General features: G+C 36.8%; 1 protein-coding gene across 1 annotated transcript in view; it reads left to right on the top strand.

The window, feature by feature from the left end:
* The first annotated feature begins 9,776 nt into the window (after positions 1–9,776).
* The window catches only part of CHCHD6 (coiled-coil-helix-coiled-coil-helix domain containing 6), a 250,182-nt gene continuing 241,550 nt past the window's right edge, over positions 9,777–18,408 (top strand). The window contains exons 1-3 of the mRNA XM_070933610.1: positions 9,777–9,940; positions 12,349–12,436; positions 12,889–12,958. Coding sequence (XP_070789711.1) covers positions 9,851–9,940; positions 12,349–12,436; positions 12,889–12,958 — 248 coding nt within the window. The 5' untranslated portion in view covers positions 9,777–9,850. The remainder of the gene's footprint in view (positions 9,941–12,348; positions 12,437–12,888; positions 12,959–18,408) is intronic.

Below are 18,408 nucleotides of genomic sequence, written 5' to 3'. Positions count from 1 at the left end.
TTAATTGTGTTTGTATGTCTCTTAACATTTGCAATTATATTCAAGGACTTTCAGAATAGATTCACTATTGTTTAATTGTTAAACATGATCGCCAACGTCCAGTGACGGATATGGCACAAGAAGAAGATGTTTATTTGCTGAAAAAGCTAATTCTTGTACAGTAAAACAAGAGAAATGATATTGGCTAAAAAAGTATGGTTCCCTGAAAAGGAGGCATGGGTGTCATGTTAAAATGTTAAAATGGGTTTTATTAACGAGCCTATAAATCCAGATTGATAATATTAAAGCAAAATAATTGCTTAAATCTGACTGTTCTGATTAGATTTTTGCATGGCATTTATTATTTTGGCTGAAAGGAAGATAGAATACATATTAAATAACAGTAGCCATTAAATCCCTAAGTTTTCACTGATCATATTTCTGTAACTTCTATACTATTTGAAGTTTCCAGGTTGTTTTAAGACCAGCCCTATTTTGTTTTTAAGTATTTATTTATATCCCACCTTTATTATTTTTACAAACAACCCAAAGCGACTAACATATCCAACACACCCTCACACCCTCGTCTTATTTTCCCCACAACAACCCTGTGAGATGGGTTGAGCTGAGAGAGTGATTGGCCCAAAGTAACCCAGCTGGCTTTCATGGCTAAGGCAGGACTAGAATTCACAGTCTTCTGGTTTCTAGCCTGGTGCCTTAACCACTAGACCAAACTGGCTCCTTTATGGATTGTTGTGAGCTGCTCAGAATCATTGTATGAGATAGGTGGCCAAATAAGGCCTTTAAATAAAAATAACATAAATGTGGTAAGGGTAGAGGCACCATCATGGAAAAGGCATGCCTCCTTCATCCCCGTAAAATGACATGGTTCCCGCCTTATTATTTATTTATTTAATTATTTATTTATTTAATTTATATTGCCGCCTATTCGCCCATGGCGACTCAAGGCGGCTTATTGGAGTTGTAGAACAGACAGATACCCTTGGAAGAAGGTGGTCCAATAATAATCCAGTCCTATGCTGTGTGGGGCTTTATAGATGGTAACCAGCATTTAGTGTAAAGCCTTGGTGGCGCAGCAGACTAAAGTGCTGTTAAGTAGCACTAGCTGCCTGCAATTATTGCAAGTTCAAATCTCACCAGGCTCAAGGTTGACTCAGCCTTCCATCCTTTCGAGGTAGGTAAAATGAGGACCCGGATTGTGGGGGCAATAAGCTGACTTTGTATAAAAAGAACACCGCTTTGGGGGGGGGCGAAAGCCCTACTAAGCAGGTATATACAAAAGTATAAAGGCTATTGCTTAACGCATTGTAAGCCGGCCTGAGTCTCCCGAGAAGGGTGGCATATAAATCAAATTTTAAATAAATAAATAAATTGCTGAATTACAATATTGAGGAACTAGTCTTGCCACTGCAGTTTGGATCAGAGTTGTCTGGAATTAGATGTTTTTAAACATATGTAAAAAAATAAACTGGTTGTGGAGGACGGAGAACCACTGTAATTATGAAATAAATTATTTTACACACAAACGCACACACACACACACACTGCTGTAGGCAATAGCTAGCCCTTTGATTTTGAATTTAAATAATTGAATTTTATCATTCTTTTCATGTTTAGTAAATATTGGAAGTTTTCTTTATACTGGTTGCTATGGTGATACAAGACCAAGTCCCTTTGCAGATTAAGAAATAAACTCCTTCTCCTAAGCCTACAATTAGCTGCTTCATGTACTCAAACAGATAACAAATATTCTATTATTTTGCAGTGGAGGCAGTCAGCTTTCATTATAATACAACAGCTAAATGTTTGTGCTTTGAATGTGCCTTGAATTTTGAAACTTTAATTTTTATTCCTTTTTAAGGTGCTATCAGAAACAACAGAATCAAATAAAAGGCATTTACCGGTATATTCATTATGACTTCCTAAGCATTCTGGTTGCCACACATTGTGCCACTATCTCAAATATAATTGTTATTTTGTGTTGGAATAGGCACAAATGTTCCTCTTTCAACATTTTAAGATATGTTTTTATCTATTTTTAATTGCCAAATTTGATGGATCCATTTTAATTAAAAAAACCGAAGCTTTATTGTGTAGTGCACAAATGTTTGGAAGCTCAGAAGCAAGAAAGGATGAAATTTCATCATACCATCAGAGATGGAAAGTATTTAAATGGAAACATCTCCAGTAACAACTGGATTTTATCAGTTACATAACATTATGTTTTGTCTCAGTATGTTCAGTATCAGTAACCATTATGTTTGTCTCAGTAGTTGACAGCCCATTTTAGAATTAAGTGAATAATTAGTTACAAGCTTATCAAATGACCTTACCTTACAGAGTTAACATTATGAGAAAGAAAATGGGAGAATTAGGCCACCTTTTGCTCTAGAGGAAAGGTAGGCTATAAATTAACAAATGGATACTGTATAGTAATGAGACTCAATACACAGCTTCTAACAATCTGTCAACATCTGGAAAGCCACAAGTTTTTGATACCCAAATTTTATTTAAAATTGTCACTTCAACCATTCAAAATGGAGACCAACCTTAAGAGATAGAAATTTGGAATATTAACTATGAGTTAGTTACTAACTCAGTTAATTAATACAATTAACTCATGTATAATTGTTTATCATTTTCTCACTTTTATTTTTCTCTTTGCACCCAAGTCTCATTTTTAGTTAATGAATTGCAGCCTTCCAGTATATATTCTGTTGCAATATTTTTCAGGATCAGACTCAATAAATTTAGTAAGAGTTAAAGGTTTAAATATATCTCCTTTTATTTACAATAGGCATTCTATATTCACTGAATATTCATAGGTAGAAGCAAGTAAGTGGGGACAAACAGCTCCTTATATATACAATGGGTGGAGCTAGATGTGGGAGTGGTGAATCATGAATACATTAAGCAGTGAAGAATAAGTTAACCCCTGATACCCCGTTCATATATTATTTACACATTACAGAATAAGGCATTTACATCTGACAAATCCCCCTCTAAATGCCGATTCGTTATACAACACCAATTACATTCAGATTCAGGACAGTACAAAACATATAATTTAGAAGTTAAGTATTTATGCTGCTTGGTAGGTAAAGGTTTTGTCAATATGTCAGCTAATTGTTCTGAAGTCTCACAATGCACAGCTTTAATAAATCCATCCTGAGATAATTGTCTCACATGTTTAAATTTTATGTCTATGTGTCTGGACCTTTGTCCAATGGCGTCAGATCTGGATATTTCAATAGCTGCTTTATTATCTTCATGCATAACAAAAGGCAAAGTAGGTTTTTTCCAAACATCTGAAATCAAATCATTAAACCATACAAGATTATTTGCAGCTTTAGATAAACAAACATATTCTGCTTCTGTCGTTGAAGTGGCCACTAATTCTTGTTTACCAGTGTACCAGTAAACTGGACAGTCATTTAAGAGGAATATATAACCAGATGTACTTTTTCTACATGATGTGTCTCCAGCCCAGTCTGCATCTGCATAACATGTAAGCTTTGGTTCTTTATTATCGTTAGGTTCCAACATTAAACAAAAGTCTAGTGTACTTTTCAGATATCTTAATATTCTTTTAACAGCTTCCCAGTGATACATTGTTGGCTTGCTGACATGTCTGGATAATAAATTGAGGGGTAAAGCGATATCTGGTCTTGTCCAATTTGATATATAAAGAAGTGAACCTATGACTGATCTATAAAATGTGTTGTCTTTGAATTCAGGGGATGATTCATCAGTATTTCTTAGAAAGTCAGTTTGCATAGGAGTATCGCAAGGTTTGGCATTACTTAGATTGCATTTGTTTAAGAGCTCTATGATCTTATCTCTCTGAGTAAGTTTGAACCCTCTTTTTGTTTTATTAATTTGAACACCAAGATATTTGTTTACTTTGCCTAGAGATTTCAATGAGAAATGTTCATTTAGCTTAGTTACAAAAGTTTCTCTTCTCTCTTTATGTTTTCCTATGTATAAAATGTCATCCACATAAATCAATACAAATTCCATGTAATCATCACCCTTTTTAACGAAAAAACAGTTATCAGCAGTGGTGGCATTGAAGTCCATGGTTTTAAGTACTTTTACTAAGCAATCATACCATCGTTTACCAGATTGTTTTAACCCGTATAAACTCTTGTTTAACAACCAAGTCTCATTTCTGTTAGTGTATTGACTGTGAGGTGCTCTTACATATATTTCCTTATCTAGTTTTGCGTGTAGGTACGCAGTCTGTATGTCATATTGGAATACATCGAGATTAAGTGCTGATGCTACCACTAGAGCTGTTTTGACACTCTCGGTTCTTACAGTAGGGGAATACGTGTCAGTGTAATCCTTCGGATATTTCTGTGCATAACCTTGTGCAACTAGTCTAGCTTTGTATAGGGTATTACCTCCCTCTAAGTTCTTAATTTTATATATCCACCTGGTACCAATAATTGTTTTATCCTTTGGTGCGATTGCAGGTGTAAATACATTTAGTCCTTGTAAGCTTTCCATTTCTTTTTTCATTGCTAATTCCCATTTTTCTTTTTCTTCACGAGGGAGTTTTAACACTTCCTCATATGTATTAGGTGTCTTTGACTCATCATCCATATGCATTATATAGTCCTTATATCTATTTGGCATCTGATTTCTGGTGTTTCTAATTGTTTTTTCAGGTTTACTATTGTTATCATGCAAATATCTTACTTCCTTTTTTGTTAGTGTGTCTGTCTTTATTTTGTGTTGGCTATTTGTCCATGTTTTGGTTTTGTTTTTATATTTGTTGATGTTTTGTTTTTCTATGGTCTCTTTCTCTTGAGATTTTGTATCTTTGTTGTCACTTGGAAATATTTCATTAAGATGTATTTTAGACCAGTTGGCCTGTTCATGGAATACAGCTGTTCTGGAGACTATAAATTTGTTATTGCTATCAATGAATCTGTATCCTTTAGTACCTGTCTCATATCCCATAAATCTGAGTCTTCTGGATACGTTTTCTCCCTTTCTTCTCAGTTGCTTAGGTATGTGTACGTCTGCAGTGACCCCAAATATGTGCATGTGCGCCAATTTTGGTTTTCTATTATACATTACTTCATATGGTGTTTTATTTACAATGCTGGACCAGGTTCTATTCTGTGTATAATTGGAATAATGTAAGGCTTCTGACCAGAATTGTTTGCTTAAGCCAGCATCTTCCAATGTGCATCTAATCATGGTTTGTAATGTTGAGTTCTTCCTCTCTGCAATCCCGTTCTGGAACGCAGAAAATGGACTAGACGTGTAATGTAACATTCCTTTGTCCTTTAACCATTGGGAGAATTCTTTAGACATGAATTCACATCCCCTATCTGTCATAATTTGTTTTATTCTGATATTGTGTTGCGTTTCTATGCGTTTATAAAATTCTTTAAATTTTTGGAAGGTTTCATCCTTGTGTTTTAATGTATAGACAAATCCATAACGGCTATAATCGTCTACTATGGTTAAGAAGTAACGTTTTCTATAAGTGATTGATGGAGTTAGTGGACCAACTAAGTCCATGTGTACTAAATCAAAAATTTGGTTGGTTGATCTGGTGGATTTTCTTGGCCTGGGGCTAGTCTTTAGTTTTGTAGATTTACATACTGAGCATTCCAAATAGTTTTCACAATTTTTTATTTTGACACCTTCTGCGTGTTCAGTCATTTTTTGTACTACAGGAAAACTGGCATGTCCTAACTTCCTATGTAAGATGTGACACTCATCATGAATTGGCTTACCTATTTTTGGTTTTTTTTCATTGTGTACACCTTTGTGATCATGAGATATTTTACATTCATCATTGTCACTGTTGCTAATGTTTCCATCATCTACTTCAATACAATCTTCTATATTTGAATCAATGTTGTGTAACCATTTTTCCTTTGTTATTAGATAAGGTAGACCTCCTTTAATTATTACAGTGCCTATATCTATTTCATTTTTCTTTAAAGTCGCCTTTCCTTTAGAAAAAACTATGTTAATATCAGAATCTCTACTTAGTTTTATGGCACTTAGTATGTTATGAGGTATTTCAGGTATTAGCAATACCCCCTCTATTTTCCCTAGACCTGGCAGTATTACATTCCCTTTGCCTAACACTTGAACCTTTTCTTGGTTAGCTACCTTTATTACAAATTTATCTTCTACAAATGAAGACAATATATCTTTGTTATTAGTGGTGTGATTAGTTGCTCCAGAATCAATAAGCCAATTACTATTTTCATTCTGCTGTGTGTTAGTGTTGTCTTGTTTATTTAATCCATTCAATGAACCAGATTTTCTATCCTTAGAATTATCTCTGCCCCCTCTATTGTCTTTGTAATTTGGTGGGCTTCTGTACCTATGTCTATCCATGGAAGACTGTCTATAATTGTATTTGTTTCTATATTCTGACCTATGTCTTTCTTTTGAAATTTTGGAGCAATCTCTTCTATTGTGTTCCCTGGATCCACAGTTGTGACATTTAAATGTTTCACTGTATTTTTCTTGGAAAGCTACTTTCCTATATGGTTTGTGTTCTATGTGGTTGTTAGAACGATTCCTTCTTGAATTGTCTTCTGCTATTAATTTATTGGATAGACTTTCTATGGATAAGTATCCTAGATTGATTGTGTCTAAATGTGACATATAATTGTCCCATGATGGATCAAGTGAGTTGATAATAACACTTTTCATTGTTTGATCTGAAATCACCTCCCCCCTTAAATGCAGCTCAGCTCTTATTTTGTTTAAAGATACTAAATGCTCACTTATGGAAACCCCTGGTTTTATCCTAGATGAAAAGAAATCTTTAGACATCCTTGTGGTGGTAGCTACACTGTCACTGTAAAACAAATTGAACATGCATTGAATAATTTCTGATACAGTCATATTTTGCTTAATGCTATGATACATTGCAGGAGACACGCTAGATATTAATAAGAAAAATGCTCTATGGTGTAAGCAGTCTATTTTTAGAGTCCAAGGTCTTTTTGGGGGACTAGTGATAAAAAACAGTAAGTTTTCCTTCATAAAGACAACCTGGAGCTGCTGATACCATTCTTGCAAATTAATGCCATCTATCCTTAGCTTTGGGAAGTCACTGGGTAAATTTCCGACATTATTATGTCCATTACTTACAACCTGAGGTAGTCCGTGGTCTCGCAAATGCAGAAAGTTACAAAACGGCGTGGGGATGCTCGCGACGAGTCTGCACGGTCTCCTCGCCAGTTCATGTCTTCCCGGACCGTCTGCGTAGTCTTGCGCATGCGCGTTGTTCATTTCTTCCGTGGAGTCGTCGTGAGAGGTTCTCCTCGTTGCGGCTCGCTCGTTCTGCTCCTCCTCAGACGAATTGGTCTCTGGCTCGATTTTGGGAGTCTTGACGATGGCGGCTGCTCTTCTTCTTCCTTTGACGGCGTTGGTGCTTGCTTCGGTCTGTGGCGTGGGGCGGTATCGGCAGGGCTCTCTGGGTTCGGGCGTCGTCGCTCTCGTAGTCAGAATGGGAGCGGGCAGGTCTTGAGGCGTTGGCTTGCTCGCTCGCTTCTTCGTTAGCTTTTTTGTAATTCTTAGTTTTGGTCCAAAAGCGGCAAAAAGCGTTTTCATTGCTGATTTTATTTGATTGTTTGTTGAATCCCCTTCACTTTCCGAGTCTGATTCTTCAGAGGTGTTAGAGTCTTCTTTTTCATTTTCGTTGTCTGATGTTTTTTGCGCCAGAAATTTTGAATTGAGCTTTCTGATTGGCTCTGCTTCGCTCACCCTGGAGGTCTGTTGAAACCAAGATGGCTGCCATTCAAAATTTCGCGCGGGATCACCGGTTTTCTTCTTCACAGCAATATTTTCTGTAGTCATATCACTCACTATTTTGGTGTCTTTTGATTTTTCATTAGTGATGTGCTTCTCTCTCGCTGCTCCGCTGTTCTTCAGCATATCTTGGAGGTTCGCGATGAGGCTTTCATCGTTCTTCTGGCTCTTCAATAGTTTTAATATTTCTGACCTGAGTTCGTTATTCTCTATTTCGATTTCCTCCTCATCATCATTTTCATCTATTATTTCTTCGTCTTCAGTGGTGTATTCTTCAGATTCTCTCGAAATCGCATTTGTGGATTTGTTGATTATTTCTTGTTCTGTTTCTATTTCTTTGCTGTATGCCCTGGTGTTGGGCCTATCTTTTTTAGACATTTTTAATTTTTTTATTGAGTCAATTAACCATCCTCTGCTACCAGCTTGTTGCAATATTTTTCAGGATCAGACTCAATAAATTTAGTAAGAGTTAAAGGTTTAAATATATCTCCTTTTATTTACAATAGGCATTCTATATTCACTGAATATTCATAGGTAGAAGCAAGTAAGTGGGGACAAACAGCTCCTTATATATACAATGGGTGGAGCTAGATGTGGGAGTGGTGAATCATGAATACATTAAGCAGTGAAGAATAAGTTAACCCCTGATACCCCGTTCATATATTATTTACACATTACAGAATAAGGCATTTACATCTGACATATTCTGTAGAATTGCATTTAATGTCAGTATATAAAGCATTCAGTGCAATGCATTTGATCATTTGATGCAATTGCAATGATCTCCTGTATGGAGAATTAGTGCAGGGAAAGCGCCTCAGAGGGAGACCACAGTTACGATATAAGGATATCTGCAAGAGGGACCTAAAGGCCCTGGGAAGGGACATTAACAACTGGGAAACCTTGACCTCTGATTGTTCAGCTTGGAGGCTAAAGACGTAGCATGGCCTTCTCCAATTTGAAGAGATACTTGTTCGGCAGGCTGAGGCAAAGAGGCAGTCCAGGAACCAGCGAAATCTGGGGGCTGGGCAGGGGACAGAATGTATCTGCCCTCAGTGTGGAAGGATTGCCACTCTCGAATTGGCTTTTTTAATCACACTAGATGCTGTTTTAGGACCTCTTTCCAGAGAACGATACCATAGTCTTTCGAGACTGAAGGATGCCAATGCCAATACTGCAATGCATGCTTATTTGAATATTTATTAATTACATTTCTATATTCTCCATCTTTTTATTTTTGCAGCAACTTTTTTGGGGGGGCTTATAAAATGGTGCAATATTTAATAAGCATTATTTAAATACTAAATAATTTTAATGAAATCATTGGACAAGTCATGTTTTTTATGCTTATTTTTTTAGCTCAATTATTTGCTTTTTTTGTAGGAGTTCTGTGTGGTGGAGGAATTTGATCCAGGTATTAAAGCTGAAATTTCATTCTGGTAATATTGGAACATATGTTAAAATGAAAAACATTATTTATATTTGAAAAATAAAAAGCAGGCTGGCTTGTTTTTTGTCCCTCTACTGGTGACGTGTAAATTTACACAGGATTTGCAAACTATACAGCGCCAATGGATAGCAATGAGTTGATTCTGATAGGTTTAGGTGAAACAGAAGGCAGAAATAGCATCGCAAGCAAGTTTAGTCTTGCTGAAAAGCAGTTAAAATCTGCAGCCGGCATATATCTTGAGATAGAAGTGTCCTCCGTCATCTGAAAAAAAAAAGCCTAAATTCAGGATGCGTCTCATCTCCGGTCCAATCGTTGAGATAAACGTAACCTTAAACCGGTTCATTGTGTGGATCATTTTATCCAATTTAGCTTAATAGCAGCAGCAACATCATCCCTGGATGAGAATGTGGAGAAGGAAGACTACGACTTCCAGCATGCTTCACGGCCGCCTCCAAGACCGCGTAGCGCTATTGGAGACTTTCTCCGCGCTCGCCAACCAGGAGCGAGTTTATAAAGCGGGTGGAGCGAAGCGTGCTGTCTAGGTAGCTGTCTTGATTTTGAAGTCGCCTCCGAGTTTTCTTTTTCTTTTTTTCGGGCGCTGCTATGGGTGGAAGCGGGAGCACCCATGGCAGCAGGAAGGTCTCCTTCGAGCTGGACGAGCAGGAGCAAGTTCGGGTGTTGCAGGGCATCAGAGTGAGTGGAGGTTCACCCTTAGGGAGGAATCCAGAGGGCGGAGTGGGTGGACGGCGTCAGAGGGGAGGCGTGTGGGTGCTGAGCGGCAGGGTTTGAATGGTAAGGGCCAGTTCAACCTTGCATTATTTCTCAACCTTGGCTGCTTTAAGAGGTGTGGACTTCAACTCCCAAGCCAGCATGATGTATATTGCTATCCATTGGCATGGCTTGGGAATTCTGGGAGTTGAAGTCCATACCTCTTAAAGCTGCCAAGGTTGAGAAATTCTGTTCTGATTTGCCCTCCCCTTTCTTTTTCCTAACCAGGTCCTAGTAAAAAGAACATATTACATAATTCTTGTTGGTTTTAACAGAAGCGTGTCTTGCCGACTTTGGCTTTGTTATTACAAATGGTAATAACAAGGTTTCTGCCCCTGTTGAAATGTGGGAAAGAGCTTGGTAATCCCCCTGACCTTTATACCACTTTTCAAAGGAAAGTACTTTTTGAATGACTTGATGGAAGGTTTTGTTTTTTTAACCAAAGGCTACACTGAAGGATTTGAACCCAGCTTTAGCATTTTCATTTTCATTTCATTTTATTAGATTTCTATACTGCCCTACTCCCGAAGGACTCAGGGCGGTGCACAGCCAAACAATAAAAACACATACAATACAAAATTTAAAAAATAGATTAAAATCAAATTAAATAATTTTGGCCCCGACAAATTTAAAACCCCAAACTTCAACTTTGACCCCAAGCATCATTTGTTAGATTAAGGAAAGCACTGGAGGAAAAGACCAAATTCCTTCCACTCTCTGGTTTATTATTTTTCAAAGAAAAATGATAGGCAAAGATGGTAACCTTTAGCACACTTTAGCAGGGTCAAGCCAAAGTCCTGAAAAATATGTGGTTGTGTCTTGAGAAAGAAAAGACTTGAATCATTTAATGTGCAAATAGAACACAAATGTATGTTCAATAAGGCCTCTGAACATTTTTAATGTATATTCTACACAAGAAAGATAATTATGTATTTTCTGGGACAATGCATGTATATTAGGAGTATGGAAAATCAGTGTCTCCAACAGTTTATAACCACACAACTCAAACTAAATTTAAATTTAAATCATATTTTAAAAATACGATTTGCTTAGGTAATAACTGTAGATTTTACTTTAGAGGACAAAGAATGTAATGGAGCATATACAGTATAGACTGACTGTATAAATAGTAAGTCACTGATCACTCCAAAATTAAGAAACAAGTTTAAGTAAACCACGGATATATTTAATAACATGTTTTTAATATAAAAGCATGAGTGTAAAAGTTAAAACTCCAATGCCAGATACCGCAAGAAAAAGTTTTGGAAGGAGTCAGTTTGAAATGAACTAACTATGGTGTATTTTTTCACTGCTGTGCAAAAGTTGAGGGTGGAGGGTAAACCCCAGGATTAAAACTAAGGGAAAAGTTGAATGCTCTTTCCTTAAACTTTTTTTATGGAAGTAATTGCTGTTGGGATTTAATGTACATTTTTGCATGTACATTTATTTCAGAACTTGAAATTCCTTAGTTGTAAAAAGCCAACATCTGTCCATCCACCCAACCATCTCTATCCAATTTCACAGAATTAAAACTCAGAAAAAAACTATATAAAAATATAAATGCCATGTGGTGAAAAAAAGAAGCAATCCCTCACATCATCCCCATCCTGGAGCGGCTGACTCTAATTCAAGAGCTAGAAGAAAAGCATTTTTAGGGCTCTCTGAAAATGCATAAGTGGGAGCAAAATAAGAACAGCTGAGAAGCTGCAAAGAATGCAGGCATTACAACAGAGAAGCCTGTTTCCTAGATCCCTCCAGGTGTCATTGCTTAATCAACAGGGAGAGAAGTTGTAAAAAAAGTGGTCCTGGTTTCAACCCTTGAATTAGGATTTTACCCCTAGGTACTAGTATAATCATTAAACTAGGGAGTTCTGGGAGTTGAAGTCCACAGAATTCAAAGCTGCTAAGGCTGGATATCTCTGATTTAGCAACTATTATATGCCAGTAAGCCTAAGAAAATATCTCAATTTATATCTGCTTATATAACTTTCATGACAAATTAATAACAGCTTTAATAAGACAAGTCAAGCATATGAATCATTTTGACTAGTCAATAATTATTTTATGTGTTTGTAAGTATTTTTGCATTACGACTAGCACTGAATTTCTTGTAAGTACCATATGATACTGCGAGTCTTACTTTCTTCCCTGGTATATGACTCATGCTAAAACAGAATTTATTGTTTCAGGTTTTGGATTAATAATTTATGAATATATCTGTTATAATTTATAAATCATGACAATTGTGTTTATCACTAATCAAAACATAACTTTTAAGAAAATGTGTGATGTAAACTTTCTTACATTCCCACTATTATTTTTATTTGGGCTAGCTTTCTGAAGATGTAGTAAATAGAATGAAGGAAAAAAGCCAACCTAAACTAGACCAGCGATCTCAAGAGAAATCTAAGGTGTCCACAGGTATTGCGTGCCTTTTATTTAAGGGATGACTTATAAATTAATGAATCCATCCTACTAGATGCATGTTCTGTGATGAAATATTATTTACATGAGTATATTATTTACATGAGTATATATGAGTATATTATTTACATGAGTATATGGTATCCTCTCAGCCATAATAATATGCTGTTAGATTTTTCAAACTTTGTAATAGCTTTTTTGTTGTGAGAATTCTGCATTATTCCTGTTGGCACTCTGGAATATTTCAGCATGTTCATAATTCATAACCAATTTATTTACCCAATATTTTAGATTTCATAGATTTGTTTTTTTGTTTCATTCTTCTTCTGAAATACAGTAGATTCCTTTGTAATTTAGCTGAGTGGCTTTGTTTCTTTTGTCTTTATACCTCCTATAAAAATGAAATGAAAAATTTATTCTTCTATAATTATTTATTTTCATTTGTCCAGGGATCTGTCCACCTACCACAGAAAGTTTGGGTCAAAAGCCTTCTGAAGCAAAGGAGGAACTGTATAAGAGGTATGATGTTTCAGTCACCACTTTGATGGTTTTGTCCTCTTAAAATCCTCGTTGAAATGTATTTTAAATTTTAATCTGTCAAGACTAATGAAAATATGCACACATTCAGCAATATTAACAGTGTAATACCTTGTTTCCACAAAATAAGCCCTCCCCAAAAATATTTAAAGGCATGCGCAGCTGGTCCCCGCCATTTCCTCTGGTTAGGGTTAGGGAGACAGAGCTGGAAATCAGGTAAAATGGCAAGAGGAGCCCCATCTTGCTCCATGCACCCCAAAATAATAAGACCTCCTTGAAAATAAGGCTAAGCATTTATTTCAGGGTTCAAAAAAATATAAGACAGGGTCTTATTTTCAGGGAAGCACAGGTAACAGTGTAGAGTAATTTAAAAAAAATAAAAAGTTCCTGAAAATTATCACAAACAGAATTCTCCTTCCCCAAGATGACCAATTGCTAGAAAGTCTTTTCTTGTCCTTTGTTGAAAAAATACTAAATGTTAAAAAGGAGAGGAAAGAGACTCAAGCACTGAGGAGTCCAACATTACAGGGACCTAGGATTCGACCTCTCTCCCCACAAACACCAACCAAAATTGGATAAAAGGAGGAGAACCACTCCAGAACAGTGCCTCCCATTTCCAATCCTTGAACCTGCTTCAAAAGAATACCATGATCAATGGTATCAAAAGTTGCTGAGAGATCTAGAAGGCCCAGGATGGTTGCTACACCCTTATCCTGAATCCTCTAGAGATCATCCACAAGTGGTACCAATGCCATCTTGGTGCTCTACTCCCAGACTGAAAAAGATCCAGATAATCTGCTTCATCCATGGTCCTCTGAAGCTGAGAGCCCACTACCCTCAACAATTTTCTTCCAAAAGGAAAGGTTGGGGACAAGATAAAAGTTGTCAAGTATGGTTGGGTCCAGGGGTCATCTCTTGAGAAGGTGGTGTGTCCACTGCTGCCTTTAACATGGGAGGTAGTTTTAGTCCCCCAAAGAAGCCTTAATGATTACTTGGACCCAACCATGTACCATTTCTGACCAACCAGGAGGGACATTGGGTCAGCACATAGGTGGCTGAGCCCACAGACACAAAGACTCTGTCATTAGGGTTGACTGTTTCAAACTTTCTAGGTATTTTATGAGACATGGAGTTGTAATAATAATGACAGGGTTTATATCATCTCAATCTCAATGATAAATAGTGTAAGTCCCTCATGTTAGTCATCCATATTGGGTAATTAGCCTTTCCCTAAACACACCTTTTGCAGTTAGCAGCTTTTTCTCTTTCAAGATACAACACTTTTCTTCTTTGTCTTGTTGAACTCCCTCAGCAAGCACCTGCTAGCTCTCCTTCCTCTGTCAATTAACAATGGTACAGCTGAAATAATAGTAATATTATTTAAAATAGTATTTTCTTTCATAAAATACCTGGAAATTGAAAGGAGGGGAGACACTGCAGAAATATTTCAGATTTTAACAAAATATTCTTTTATCTGGGAGAAGGGATTATGTTATCATACATCATGTGTGTGTGTGTATTTGTCAAAAATGAAATATAAACAAAGAAATTAGAAAGAGTAAAGAACAGGAACTGTTGAAGTCACTAAAGATCCAAAATGAGTAGTTTAGTCAGGTTTTACTTCTGTATAATTAAACTTAATAAGCAAATACTCAATAAACCTTGGCATAGTAATGTATGTCTTATTTGATTGTGTGAATACTGTGCTATGAAAAACCATTTGTAATATTTTCATATGATTTCACCTGTTTTGACCTTATGTTTCAGTGAAGGAAAATTCTTTTTATTTCAGAGAATAATTTAAAAATGAAATACCATGCTTTATGAAATGCCCTAAGAGATTAGTCTCAAGGGAAGTTGGGTGACATATACCTCAGCAAGTGTGTCCATAAATCATTAAGTTACTAGTTTAAAATAGAGATATGCCAGGAAATTATAGAACAGTTGCTCACAAGTATATTGATACCTATATGGAACAGCCTCTTTCTAAAAATTAAGTTTAGCCTTCTGGATACTTTTAAAGACCAATAAATATGATTGTCACAATTTGGATTTTAAAAAAATGATTAGGTGCTATAATTATTGTATTCAATTAAGCATTATGTTTTAATGTTTGATTCTCTGGCTATTTCTACTGTATTTTAATAACTTGTGAATTGCTGTGAATTGCCAAGATTTAGTGGGATACAAAATTGGTAAATAAATCCATCTTTAAAGATAGTAAAGTGTATTTATTTATTAGCATAAATCTTATACTACTCCAGTCTCACAGCTCCATTCAGTATATAAATATCTTAATAGCAGGTTTAATATATAAGTACCCGCATCAATGAAAACATTCAGAAACAAATAAAAGATGGCCGTTTTCATACCATGCTGGTTATCAAGTGCTAACTTTAACAGGAAGAGTTTCAGAAGCTTCTTAAAAGACAGAAGAGAATTCCCAAACTTAACTTTGGAGGTAGTGTGTTCCATAGAATTGTGACCACAACTGTGAAGACTTGAAGAAATGTCTCTCATTTCATATAGGGATGGTTCTCTGAGTGGGTTGTCTCTTAATAGTCTAAGAGAACAGTGTGACTTGTTTAGAATAACAGAGTAACAGAAAAACAAAGTTGGAAGGGACCTTGGAGATCTTCTAGTCCTACCACCTGCTCAGGCAGGAAACCCTATATCATTTCAGACAAATGGTGGGAGTTCTGCTTGGATCTTTGCTGGGAGCTCAATAGAAACTAGAACAACCACACTGAAGCAACACCTCATCCCAGATAGAGTAGCACTAGCACTAGCACTTATATACCGCTTTACAGTGCTTTACAGCCCTCTCTAAGCAGTTTACAGAATCATCATATTGCCCCCAACAATCTGGATCCTCATTTTACCCACCTCGGAAGAATGGAAAGCTGAGTCAACCTTGAGCCGGTGAGATTTGAACTGCCAAATTGCAGGCAGCTGGCAGTCAGCAGAAGTAGCCTGCAGTACTGCACTCTAACCACTGTGCCCCTATGGTTCGTACAGTGGGGCAAAAAAGTATTTAGTCAGCCACCAATTGTGCAAGTTCTCCCACTTAAAAAGATGAGAGAGGCCTGTAATTGTCATCATAGGTAGACCTCAACTATGAGAGACAAAATGAGAAAACAAATCCAGACAATTACATTGTCTGATCTGGAAAGAATTTATTTGCAAATTATGGTGGAAAATAAGTATTTGGTCAATATCAAAAGTTCATCTCAATACTTTGTTATATATCCTTTGTTGGCAATGACAGAGGTCAAACGTTTTCTGTAAGTCTTCACAAGGTTGGCACACACTGTTGCTGGTATGTTGGCCCATTCCTCCATGCAGATCTCCTCTAGAGCAGTGATGTTTTGGGGCTGTCGCTGGGCAACACGGACTTTCAACTCCCTCCAAAGGTTTTCTATGGGGTTGAGATCTGGAGACTGGCTAGGCCACTCCAGGACCTTGAAATACTTCTTACGAAGCCACTCCTTCGTTGCCCAGGCGGTGTGTTTGGGATCATTGTCATGCTGAAAGACCCAGCCACGTTTCATCTTCAATGCCCTTGCTGATGGAAGGAGGTTTGCACTCAAAATCTCACGATACATGGCCCCATTCATTCTGTCCTGTACACGGATCAGTCGTCCTGGTCCCTTTGCAGAGAAACAGCCCCAAAGCATGATGTTGCCACCCCCATGCTTCACAGTAGGTATAGTGTTCTTTGGATGCAACTTAGCATTCTCTCTCCTCCAAACACGACGAGTTGTGTTTCTACCAAACAGTTCTACTTTGGTTTCATCTGACCATATGACATTCTCCCAATCCTCTTCTGGATCATCCAAATGCTCTCTAGCAAACTTCAGATGGGTCCGGACATGTACTGTCTTAAGCAGGGGGACACATCTGGCACTCCAGGATCTGAGTCCCTGGCGGTGTAGTGTGTTACTGATGGTAGCCTTTGTTACGTTGGTCCCAGCTCTCTGCAGGTCATTCACTAGGTCCCCCCGTGTGGTTCTGGGATTTTTGCTCACCAGCTCTGGTGTCTGTCGACAGCTCTTTGGTCTTCACTATAGTGGAGTTTGGAGTGTGACTGTTTGAGGTTGTGGACAGGTGTCTTTTATACTGATAACAAGTTCAAACAGGTGCCATTAATACAGGTAATGAGTGGAGGACAGAAGAGCCTCTTAAAGAAGAAGTTACAGGTCTGTGAGAGCCAGAAATCTTGCTTGTTTTTAGGTGACCAAATACTTATTTTCCACCATAATTTGCAAAAAAATTCTTTCCAAATCAGACAATGTGATTGTCTGGATTTGTTTTCTCATTTTGTCTCTCATAGTTGAGGTCTACCTATGATGACAATTACAGGCCTCTCTCATCTTTTTAAGTGGGAGAACTTGTACAATTGGTGGCTGACTAAATACTTTTTTGCCCCACTGTAAGAGTAAGAACTCTAGAAGGCTGCATATTACTTTACAGACTAATAGGCTTTGGCCTGGACTAAGTAATAAAAGACTAAGTATTAAAAGTATATTTAGAAGGGTGGAGAGCATAGCCTGTTGGGAGAACAATGGCCTTTTGTTGGGGAAGGTGTATGGCTGCAATTAAGTATAAGGCAATCTATAAGGTAATTCAAAATCCTGATACATAGGATTTTTTAGTTAATGGCCAGCATTTTAAATTGGGTCCAGTACTTTGATTGCTGTATTCTGTATGCTGCAACTTGAGCAGAGGCACTAGCTTCTACTTGCTACTTCAATAGGAACCACAAATCTAAGAGAATCTCCAACTCACAATTCTTCTACTACAGCCCTATCTAAAATACAACTGAAACTCAGCTCTATTTTTTTCTTTGCAAGCTGCTTAAAACATAATGCAAGTGTATTTATTCCTCTTTCCATTACATGAATAGATTGGGAATTTTGTAATATACCATTCCTTGCAGAAAATCTGATAAATTTCACTATGCTGTATATGACCAAAAAAATATCAACTATCAATTATAAAAAAGTGACAATGGAACACAGCGGGAACTTTTAATATTTATAATATCTACATTTAGATGATAAACCAATATTTCATACTTTAGAATTTACATAAAAACTGGCTGAGCATATTCATTTTGACTGTGATGTTATGTTTTTAGGATTATGACGCTGTAAAATAATTTGTCAGTTTTAAAAATTATTTATTTGTTAATTTTAAAGTCTCATTTTAAGCCAAAGAAACAGTATAAATATTTCACAGTCCAAGCTTCTATAAATCGTTTTATATCTTTTATCCTTCTCATTGGAAAATCATTGAACATTAGAACTGGCCACGATCATCCCGTACGTTGACTGCGTTTTTCATTGCAGTGGAATTTAATTTTTGTTGCTTTCTACAATGTACAGTGATGACCTACTGACACTAGTTCTTGGATCTAGCAAGACTGCTGT

The sequence above is a fragment of the Pituophis catenifer genome, unplaced genomic scaffold (assembly GCF_029215685.1).
Source record: "Pituophis catenifer annectens isolate HBS135680 unplaced genomic scaffold, rPitCat1.0.hap2 SCAF_2, whole genome shotgun sequence".
Lineage (NCBI taxonomy): Eukaryota > Metazoa > Chordata > Lepidosauria > Squamata > Colubridae > Pituophis > Pituophis catenifer.
Note: the sequence above shows the minus strand (reverse complement) of the source record. Positions and strands in the feature narration are given on the sequence as shown.